This window comes from Thamnophis sirtalis, unplaced genomic scaffold, assembly GCF_051295495.1.
Source record: "Thamnophis sirtalis isolate CommonGarterSnake01/CBP01778 unplaced genomic scaffold, rThaSir2_p1.2 scaffold_1, whole genome shotgun sequence".
In the NCBI taxonomy this organism is placed as follows: domain Eukaryota; kingdom Metazoa; phylum Chordata; class Lepidosauria; order Squamata; family Natricidae; genus Thamnophis; species Thamnophis sirtalis.
The window spans coordinates 8236217-8248359 of record NW_028261381.1 but is presented as its reverse complement, the minus strand read 5'-3'; the positions used below and the strand labels follow the sequence as shown (position 1 = coordinate 8248359).

General features: G+C 35.0%; 1 protein-coding gene across 2 annotated transcripts in view; it reads right to left on the bottom strand.

Annotated features, from left to right (window-relative positions):
• Positions 1 to 12143, bottom strand: part of SATB2 (SATB homeobox 2) — a 139861-nt gene that overhangs the window by 35165 nt on the left and 92553 nt on the right. For both annotated transcript variants that reach the window (XM_087707416.1, XM_087707424.1), the window contains one exon: positions 7043 to 7198. In XM_087707416.1, the coding sequence (XP_087563542.1) occupies positions 7043 to 7198 (156 nt within the window). The remainder of the gene's footprint in view (positions 1 to 7042; positions 7199 to 12143) is intronic.

Below are 12143 nucleotides of genomic sequence, written 5' to 3'. Positions count from 1 at the left end.
CTAAATCAAAATTTTAAAACTGAAATCTAAAAATCATTTTTAAAATTTTCAAGTCTGCTTTCTGATTAATTTTGGTCTCTTTTTTCTATATATTATTGTTAATAAGTTAAATACTAAAGCTCTATTTTAAATCAGTATTGTTTCATATATCCTGCTATATTAGTAGTTGTAACAATAAACTGATTAAGATAGGATGGAAAATTCATGGGAAGAAAATGTTGTCCATGCAATCAGAAAATATGTTAGGTTGGGTATAGTGGTCCTAATATCAACCAAATTCAATCAGTTTTAATCTAATGTATTGTATATACTGCCTTAAAGTACTGAGTTAATAATGCTGATGCCAGATTATCTATTAAAATAAAATTTAAGCAAACGGCAAAATCTGTTTTTGTAACTTATGAAAACATTTCAATTTAAGAAGTACAGAAAATACATAAATAAAAGTCATGTTGCCGGTACAGTTATGAGTTTGGAAAAAAAACTCAGCTTGTAATATTTTTGTACACAATTTTGTACACAATTTTGTCAATATCCACAGAGAATCTCATTGTTTCTTATATTTAAAAACTTGGGCAATTAAGCTTTCCTGTCATATTTTATAAGAACTGTGTCTCCTAATCAAATGTATCTGACAGTAAAATATAGCTTTCATTTATTAATCTTCCAATTTTCCTGCTTAATAAGCACGAGTACTCAAAACATGGTGGATTGGGAACCCCCTAGAGATAAAGGAAGGCAGATGAGAAAAGAAATGAACATTATATATCATATTTTAACTATAACCTTTGTAATATTTAGGTCAGGAAAAACTGAAATCAAAATATTTAAGTTGTTACTGAAAGAGCTCATATGTTAAGAAGCTTTGTAAGATGCCCCTTGTGAAGAGAATAGAGCACTGAAATATAGCCTTATTCATTCTGGTAGAAATACGGTCTATCTGGACACTCATTTTCTGAGTGTAAGAAATGATATGGTACATCATGTATAATTTGTGTGTTCACACAGATTTATAGAATCCAAAGAGAAGTCAAAGGATATGCTTACACAGGCTTTATCTAGTTTACAATTCCATTATAAATTTATGGAAGATTTCCTATTGTAATTGTGATAATTACATGGTGCAAAATAGACCTAGGTTTTCTACTTCTTTTGTTGGTTCTTCTTGTGTGAATCATTAGGTGTTTTTCCTTAATCTTTTTTGGCTGGGCACTATACCATGCCTTACTCAAGGGGAAAAAAATCAATATTTTGTATGTACAACTGGAGAAACACAATAATATTACAGAGGGAGGGAACATATTTTAGGACCAGTGCCTATGTTTTAATTTCTGAGAACAAACTGTGACCTCATACATAAAAGTGCTTTTAAGGTCGGTTCTCTAACATTACGGTATGGCTAGTCACAAATATGCATTTGCCCAATAGGATATTGATGAGATTTTTGTCTGTCACTCTTTTTAATTCTTTAACGTACTTTCTATCACTGCAGTTTAACTTGGTCTCTTTTTTTCCAAGGGGGGGGGATGCATACAACGTCATGTACTGCATTACCCAACTACCATTTTTATTTTCTAAGAATGTGCTACTCCATCCATGAGAACAGGTGGCATACAAAAAGTCAGAAGTAAATAAATAGTGTTGAGATGCTAAATACTGTATGATGTTACAAGCTGGTAATTTGTTTTAAGGATCTTCATTTCTATGAACATTAAGCAGGGCAGAACGTTTTTATATTTGAAAAAAAAAACGCAAGTAGTTGGGTGATTTATTCAGGGAGGTCATATCGAGGAGAAACTGAAAATTCTAAAACTGATTTTTGTGTGTAAAATGCTGACACAATTTTGCATAGATAAAAGTATTGAGATAAAACTGATACTAAGGACTGCCTGGCTAATATCCATCCTTCCCCGCTCCCCCAGCCCATATTATCTGCATTGGGAATAAAAGTAGATTTAAAACAAGCTAGAAAATAAAAAAGGTGACTGAAAGAAAAAAAAGTTCTTTAAAACCTGGTGCCAGTTCACTGTACCAGAATCTTTCAATAGTAAATAAAGGGAAGGAATTCCTCCATTCCTTTGCTAATGTAGAAGACAAACTTCTATCCAGGTTCAATCCCAGATTTTTAATTTTAAAACGGTGCAGGAAATTGACAATTAGAAATCTCTCTTTTATAATGAAAATAATAGAGAATGCAGTGCAAGCATTCTCTTCCACATATCCCTGGACACTATCTCTTCAAGAATCCATCGGTATGTTTAAGATAAAATTGGAATACTTTCTAAAAATATAATGCCAAGAGTGAAGATGTTATGGGGGTACTTGTTTTAAGTCTGGTGCATGCCAAGAAAAGCATCCACAGGCATATTATTCTTCAGTGGCATTATGTAAGACATAACAAAAATATAGAAAACCAGAGAAGCATAAGATGAGGCAAGTAGTGCTGAAGAATTGATATGTTGAATACCATTGCTGTGTTGGGAAAGTATTTCAATAGGTAGGGAGCATAAATACCGTATTTGATACAGATTTTTCACCTGTATCAAATACAGCATTTATTGTCCATACTTACCACGGATGCCTACTGTATTTTTTTTATAAATGTATTTTTTCCAGAAATACCAGCTTTTGATAGGCGCAAAGGTTTTGCTACGTAAAGGGCTTAAAGCAGTTTTTAATTACGGAGTAATGGCAGAACAGACATTTGCAACACTTGTTATATACCAATACCAGGAGAATCACAAACTACAACTTCCTTGAGAATACCAATATATTTATACATTCGTAATGTAAATTGCCATTTTTTGAGTGACAAATTAATGCAAAAAGGAAGAAATTTAAACCCTGGTATTGGAAAGGGCTCAGAGACTGGAATTCTCTAAGTTTTCCAAGATCCTAAGAAGCTGAAAGTAGTTCATTTTAAACAGAAAGTAATAGCAATCCATAATGATGCACTGCTGGTCACTCGACACTACTGTATGGAAATATATATCTTGAATATTTCATTTTAATTTGATATTAATAATTTTTGAAGCATTTGAACGTTTCTGCATTGACAGGAACATTCCAGCAAATATGTGAGAAGGCAAATTAAGAGATTTTAGTGAGAATGATTCAAAATAACTCTACTCAAAATATATGTTAAAGGATATTTCCTCACCCACATCTTCAGTGCAGAAAAATGTCAGCATCTGTGAGAAAAATTATAATGTGTGATAGATGTCTTAAGAGACTGGGAATCTGCTATTAGTCAAATTAGCCACAGAAAATTATTTTCTAATTGTACTCAAAGCAAAGGCTTCTAAAAGAAATGTTCAGCTTGGAAATCTACAGTAGCATGAAATTAGCCAGGTAGAAGCATGAACTGGTAATTCACTCACAGACCTCTTCTTTTTATAAATCCAGTGTATCTCTATTAAAATAAAGCTCTTGCTGATTAAAAAAAAACTAGTGAAGAAAGTGGAATGGATAAAAGAGTGGCTGTACTGTAATACTGAATTCTGACATGCATATTAATGGAATCTTGACAAGTATGTCTGATCTCTATAGTTTACAGTGATTACTTTTGAATTGCAATATGCTGAACTTTAATATTTGTGGAAATTTACTTGTTAGTTCTGCTAAACTACTCCTCCAAGCCTTTACTTGAACCATTTGCTCTAATTAAAGATTTCTTTGACAAGAATTATCAAATGATCATAGTAAAACTTAGTAAATTATTTTTTGTTCGCACAAAACTTAGCAAAAAGACCAAAGAAAGAAAAAGTATAGAGTGTGCTTCCTTAAGAACATTCTGTGCCTTTTTTCTTAAAATGGGGAAGTGGGGAGAGAAGAGAAACAAAAAATAAAGCTAAAAGTAAAAAAACATTTTAAATAACTGTGTTTATAATATTGATGACATATATTGTTATTATTATTTAAATTAACAAGTTTATCAATACACAAAGCATGTACTTCTAGTATATTTAAGCCCTAGTTTTCACTTTCCATAATATACGGATCTTCATTTTTAAGGGCAGGAAACTAACTCTATAATTCTTCCTGGTACACTCCAAAATAAACACAATTTTGTAGCCATTGTATTTGTAGCAATGCCTTTGCTACAAATTGTGACTTCAAAGATGGTAAAGAAAATTCTATGTATGATTAAAGTCCAACTGTGATCCCAAGTCAAACTGGTAGCCTATCTATGGAGCTGTACAGACCAGGATACATGTGGCACAGCATCAGTGAGTCGTATGTTTGGTGCTCAGAAGAAGCTCAAATGCACTGGCTCTCTTCACATCTTTTCGGATGGTCTTTATTTTTCTCATATATTATTTAGAATCCCTGGCTCAAAGTTGTTATCAGAAATGTTGACCATATGGGAGAACAGAATGGAGTTTGTCTCTGTTTGTGTATGCTTCTTATGAGTAAATCATTGCAAAAAAAAAACCTTTCAATTTGCCAGACCAGAATTTTCTCCTAAAGAATTACCTTTTCCCTTATAAGTGAATCCCTTATAAGGTGAATTCAATTGTTCTCCAGAAGCAAGCAGTTACTACGATTCTTGTTATTTCACACAACTTGAAACCCCCCTTCATCTTTTTAACTGTTCAGCATAATGTTTCCTTTATTCTAGTTATCCTCATTTCAGATTTAGAACTATCAAACCTTTGGTGATTATTGTAACTAACTCCTCCTGAATATGCCTGTTAGGGTATAACATCTGCCTTTTGTGCCTATTCTACAAATTGCCAATTTTGAGATCACCCTTCCGAAACAGCTATTTAATATCTCAAATTTAAGTGCGATCATTTATAGTTTTAATATAATTTGAAACATTCGGGGCCGCTTTTAATGTTTTGTTTCCTATCGCTAACATCATTGCCAGAGAATATTATTTAGAATGAGTCTTTTCTTGGCTAGTATTGGATGATGGTAATCTGGATAACATTTGAATTTGAATCTAAAATCTCAGATTGTAGAGAAAGGTTTTATGCAATATATGAGTTTAAATTGGCACTAACAGTTTTCTAAAGTAGAAATAGAAGTAACAATTTTCCAAATCACTAAATAAACCTGTCATTTTTATACCACATTCTGTGCAAAGATTTCTTTCATGAACAGCGGCCTATCAAAATGAGACTTCAAGCAGTCAGAAGCACTTTTCATGTAATGAATACCTGTGCTTTACTCTTCTGAATAAATTACTCAAGATACCAGTCTGAAGAGTATAGATAATCACTTGATATTGGTAATATCACTCTCCATTTGTGAGTTTCTCCAGAGGCCTAGAGCTGCACACAGTTGGAAGCAAAGTATTACACTATGTAACTAAGTCATATATGATCTAGAGTAGCATTATTTAAAGAGTTGGATCTCACTAATAATTTAATTAGAACACTTGTGGTAGCAAGATATTTTTAAACAGGTCTAAGTGGTGGTTACTGATTTTCCAGAGATTCATACAAAGTAGGTCTCTTTGAGATGTTTTTTAGGCTTTAAACTCTAAATAAGTAAATGGATCTTGACACTTAGGCTATAAACATTAAGCACATCAACAGTTCTCAAATTTTGCCCTAGCTTCCCCACAACTCAGTATTATAAAATAATGATACTATGGCAACCAAGTTTGAAAACATATTCATAAATGAGCTTGATATAAAAACAGAAACTCCAAGCTCATAATATTAGGTTTTGATGTGGTTATCGGAGCTGAATACATTTCCTATTCCTAACATCAAATGTTGCAGTTACTGCAATATTTCAAAAGAGTTAAAAGTATAAAAAATTAGGGTTACTTGAGAGAATTGTGAAATGAAAAGCACATACTCAGATATACTCATGCAAGACGTGTTTGCAAGGCACAACCACAGCAAATTTTATTTTCACACATTTGATCAACCTTGCTGCTCATTTTTTAAATTCTCTCTATTGATTCTACATACTGCAAAACTGTTTTCTTTTTCAGATCACAAACAATTAAAATATTCTAGTTAAAGAGAATAACTCATGGGTGATTCCTCTGGAATTTCAGTATTCAAACTGGCACTAATTGAAGTTGTTGAGATACTCAAATTATTTTCAGTGACTTAGAACATTTCTGTTTCAGGACTTTTCTGCATAAAATGACAGCAAGATTCCAGGCATTTTCCAGCCAAACCTCAAAAGGATCCCGGTTATTCAGTTTGTGCTAAATATTCTTTATTAAAAACTATCTTGTCTTAAGTGTATATGTGTGTGTTTGTGTACGAAAAAAATGCAAAAAAGAAGAGGCCGAAAGGCACGTTTGCAAAATCAATTGTGCAGTTTTTATTTTACTGCACTTTTATCGCATATGTCATTTATTACACAGTGGAAAACCGTTAAATGCACAGTAGTTGTGCCAAGTGGCATTATGCTTTTAACAGCTTTATTCGTTTAACAGTTCCAGCTCTCATTATATTTTGCCATGTGGTACGTGAGATTTTTATTCTTTTAACTGTGTATAAAAGGGGTCCATGGCATTTTCCTTTTATGTATTCCATATTGCACTCTTTTTTTCCTGTGAATATTAAGCCTTAGACGAAACTAAAAGCAAGGGGTATATTAGAAAACATGAACTGTTAGAAGAAAATGGACATGAGGACGATTTTGATCCATTTTATAATCAAACCAACATTACTGATGTGTAGGTTCACAATATTTCTGTTAAAATCAGTATGTGACTAATATTACTTTCTATGTTTTATTATTACTCCATTTCATCTTTTTTACTGAAAGGGAAAAAAACCCACTGTAAACCAAGAAATAGTGATTATCACTCTTTAAGATCTCTATCAAACATACAAAAACACCATCATTCAGAAATCCCTATTTTATAGTTTTGGATTTATTTGTGTTTTACTTTTTCTTACAAGATCCGTGCGTTTTAGCTATTCAGTCTATTTAAAGAAGGAAGAAATTATTCTGGAACAAAAGCACAAATAAGAAAAGGTTGTATAGGTATATTTTTTATCTGTAGAAGGGATTTGTCAACCTCAAAGTTATTCCGGCTCTTAAAAGAGAATCCCCTGCTCACCTGGCTTTTGTTGGCAGCTACTTTGGCGAACAGAGCCTGTGATACCTTGGCCCTTTTCATCTCCTGTTGGATCTCGTCATAAATGGCAGCTGTGATGTTGATGTTGGCTCCGTCCACCTTAATGGGGAGGTCTGTTGTCGGTGTTGAGGTTTTGGCCTATCGAGAGACCATGAAAATAATAATTAAAATAGTGCTGCTTTCAGCCCAGCCATCTGTGCAGAAATTATCAAAGGATTTCAGTCAGCTGATGCCAAACTGCATTAGCTACAGAGGGACACTTCCTGTCCATTATTCTAATCAGGTTAATTGTGATTGGAAATAATTGCAGGGCATTCCTATAGGACATACAAAGCATGTGTATGCACTCTCTTTCACTCTCTTTTTCTACAAACATACACACAGTATTCTTCAATTGCTCTGACTTTCAACACACACACAAATATATACTAGGAAATTAAAAGGTTATGAATCAGATGAAGTAATGCTTAAACAATTATTTTATTCAGCTAGTCCTCAAATACAATATATTACCTATATGACTATTTGAATTTTTGCTCTCTCCCCCTCTTCTCCCCCCCAAAAATCATACCTTAGAGGAAGAGCCAATTCTTCCAGAAAAAAAAATGAGTAAATGCATAGAGGTCTCTAAATAATAAATTATTACTCAATTTAATGTACTCCCACAACTCTCTTTCATTCTTTATTAAAATTATACATGTCATTTTAGTATGTATGGTTCCCCATCATTATGCTGGCCAGACAGTCACCTAATTTCACCTAGGAAATCAGTGGGTATGAAAAAAAGATTAATAACTCTAAGCCTGCCAGTGTGCTTGATATGCTGCCATTGACTTCATAAACCCACATTGCAGCTGGGTACATTCCATTACATTCCTTTTAAATAAATGATTTCCTATCGATTTCTATGACAATTGAAGGAAACTAATGAGAGAATATCTCCTTCACAGATAAATCTACTAAAAGAACTGAGGTGGGATTTTGCTGCACAAAAATCTAGAAATCTACTGCACATTACAGTGGCTACTAATTTTACTAAGAAAAGGCAAATCAGTTATTGCAAGAACTAATAAATCACGCCGGCAATCATTTTAATCAAGGACAGTTTAAAGAAACATGCAAAAGTAAAGTAATGACCAAGGACTCTACTTAAACTAGGCTAGTAGACTTTCAACTCTGTTATTCTGTTCAGCAAAGTTTTAGAATATTAAAATACATGTTAAAGCAAAAAGTTAGAAAAAGGTGAAAAAGACTAAAAGAAGTAATAGCAATTCCTCCATGCTGATCCATTACAACAGCATACAGAGTAAGCATTTTACATTGGTTGAAAGTTTAACAGGGCTAAATATTTTATCATCTTTAACAAAACAAAAGAGATGTCTTAACAAGGTATTATTAAAATGGAAGTGTGGGGTTTTGTCTTGTATTTGAGAACCAGGTTTAGGGCCAATTTGCCTTGTATTCGAAAAACCCAGATTTAAAAGTTGCTGTAATATAAATGTCTCAAGAATATATTCAGTATATTAAAAAAATATAGGATTAGAACCATTTTGGAATATGTTTACCTGTGTTCTCTGGTCAATTTGGAGAAGCTCTGAATTATTCCACCATGATTTGTGGCCCGAAGAAGCAGAATCTTCTTTATTATGGCACTAAAATTACAAAATTAAAGGGGCCTGGTTCTAGTTTCACTAACTTGTTATCAGACAATATAAAAAAATTATTTTAGTCAAATTTGTGATTATAAATTGCATTATTAAAAGGGCTTGAAAATTCACTTTTTCTAGTGTGTTAACAAGATTGTTTAAAAGATGCTGCTTTGTATTTTTATAATTATTACTTTATTTCAATGAAGTTTTATTTTTTCAAATAGACAAAATGGAGCAAACACAAAAGAATGGCATTTATAAATATACTTTACTAAAATCAGCCTCATATCTGGGAAGGTTGTTGAGAAGGTGGTGGCCTTTCAGCTTCAACGGGCCTTGGAGGAAGCTAGCTATCTTGACCCCTTCCAGTCCGGCTTCAGACCTGGTTACAGCACAGAAACCGCTTTGGTCGCATTGACCGATGATCTCTGGAGGGCCAGAGATGGAGGCTATGCGTCCATCCTGGTTCTCCTTGACCTCTCAGCGGCTTTCGATACCATCGACCATGGTATCCTTCTGCGACGACTGCGGGAGGTGGGAGTGGGAGGCACTGTTCTGCGGTGGTTCTCCTCCTACCTCTCGGACAGGTCGCAGTCGGTGTTGGTCGGGGGGCAGAGATCGTCCCTGAGGCCCCTAACATGTGGGGTACCTCAGGGTTCGGTCCTATCCCCCCTACTATTTAACATATACATGAAACCGCTGGGCGAGATCATTCGGAGGCACGGGATAAAATACCATCAATATGCGGACGATACGCAATTGTATCTGTCCGCCCCGTGCCAACTCAATGAAGCGGTGGACGTGATGAACCAGGGTTTGGAGGCCGTTAGGAACTGGATGAGTGCTAACAAACTGGTACTCAACCCGGATAAGACCGAGTGGCTGTTGTGTTTCCCCCCCAATAATTTGGCTAATATACCAACGCTTAGGCTGGGGGGTCAAATTTTATACCCCTCAGATAGGGTCCGCAACTTAGGAGTCCTCCTGGACCCACAGCTGACTTTCGATCACCAGCTGTCAGCTGTGACCAGGGGGGCATTTGCCCAGGTTCGCCTGGTCCGCCAGTTGCGGCCCTACCTAGACCGGGGGGCTCTCACAACAGTCACTCGAGCCCTTGTGATCTCTAGACTGGAATACTGCAATGGGCTCTACATGGGGTTGCCCCTGAAGTGCATCCGGCGACTGCAGCTAGTCCAAAATGCAGCCGCGCGAGTGATAGTGGGCGCACCGCGGTTCGCCCACGTTACACCTGTCCTCCGCGAGCTGCATTGGCTGCCTGTTGGTCTCCGGGTGCGCTTCAGGATACTGATGACCATCTTTAAAGCACTCCATGGTAGCGGGTCTGGGTACTTGAGAGACCGCCTTCTGCCGATTACCTCCCTAAATCGACCAATTAGATCGCACAGACTGGGCCTCCTCCGAATTCCATCTGCCAGTCAATGTCGACTGGCGACCACACGGAGGAGAGCCTTTTCTGTTGCCGCCCCGACCCTGTGGAACGAGCTCCCCATGGAGATCCGTACCCTCACCACTATCCAGACCTTCCGCGCAGCCCTCAAGATCTGGCTCTCCCAGCAGGCCTGGGGATAGGTTTCCAATTACCCGCCCGAGTGTTTGATCGCTGAATGAAAGTTGTGTTTTATTATTTTTTCTTTGTGCACATATTGTTTTGTTTTTGACCTTGCACCCCCCTCCCCTGTGGTTGTAAGCCGCCCTGAGTCCCCTCAGGGAAAAGGGCGGCATATAAATCCCAATAAAACCTTAAAAAACCTTAAACCTTTTTTCTAATATCCCTTGACTTTTACCAAAGAACAAATTAAGAAGCAGAAGCCCATATTTAAATATTGCTATATTCATCTCAAAACATTTGGACTCTTCTTTTTTCTGATCAATTTGGCATTGATTATCTACTACCAAATACACATTCCAAAACAAAACTTGATCATCTTGAAAGCTACAACCAGAAAATTACAATTTTTAAAAAGCAATATAATAGGGAAGTGAAAACAAACATTGACTATATTTCTTGATACTCTGAGATTATCTACTATACTGCAAAATTGTATCACAGATTGGTATCTATGGAAACAGTATTTTTTTATATAGGATTAACTTCGGCATCAGGGGGAAAATTGTCTTTCATTTCAAATATGTTTTCTCCTGTCTGCCTATCATGGCGATATCTTAAAGAATTCTTCTAGCATTAAATTATTCTTCTCAGTACTATGATTTAGGCAAAAAATAAATCATATATGCACTGTAAAATAAGTTAACATATAGGAATTTTTCCCTGCTTCAGCAGCAGAAGGTAGCTTATACCACTGCAGATTTTGTTTTTTTCTAAAAGAAATCTATTCCATTCTCTAGATAATTTACTCACTTTCTATCTTGGATGTAATTCCCTGCCAGTGTTCAAATGAACTGGCATAAATGTTATAGTTATCTTCTTGGACTCTTCCCAGGGTGACCAAATGAGTTTTCATTTACAGGCATCTTATGTTTTCCATAGGGAGGCCAACCAAATATCAAATATTACAAGGCTCCCAGAATTATTGTTAGCTGCCCGGAGGCACTTATAAATTCTTTCAATCAATCGACATTTGTTACCTTTCCAACACAAAGAAAAGCCCCTCTTAAGTTATATTTTACCTTTGCTGTTAATTTTGTCCCTCTTCTATTTTTAGTAGTGTTATACTTTTTTTCTGTTAAATATTGTAACTTTTAGCTATATCCTGCTCTAGAAATTATTAGCCTAAGGCTGAGGCATACAAAAGAGGAAGAAAAATCATCATCAAAATCTAAGCGTAAAGCCTTATGATTATAATCAAATGTTCTTAAAGATAGAAAAGAAATAAAGAACACTGATAACTGGAGAGTAAAAGTACACAGAGTGAAGTGAAATGCCAATTTTCACATATTGCATATATTCAGTTCCACCAAAGGAGTTAGATCTGTATACCCAGCCTCCCAAACTCTAAGTAAACATAAAGTAATCTCTAGAAACATCACCAAAAATTAGTAGAACAATATCCTCAGTATAATGAGAGTGAGAGTTTTTCCTGAACTCATTTTTTCCTACTGAATTTATAATTCAATTTTTTTGTCTGACTCCTATTTCTTCTCCATTTTAAAAATGAGTAGAAAACTATGTATTAGGTAAAACATATCTCAATATATAATGTGTTTGAGAAGTTTGTGAATTGTTTAGGTAAAAAAATACTTGAACAAACATGTAAGATGCATACAAAATGTGTACATTTAGAGAAATGTGTAGAAATATTTGTACGTATTTAATCTTTTAAATTTTAATCCTTTTACAATATTATACATAAATTAAATGGTAGTACAACCATATAATGTATATAGTATATAAAATACAATATACTATACTTTGAAAAAGGAGTTTATTTTATTTTTTTAAAAGCTATATAGAA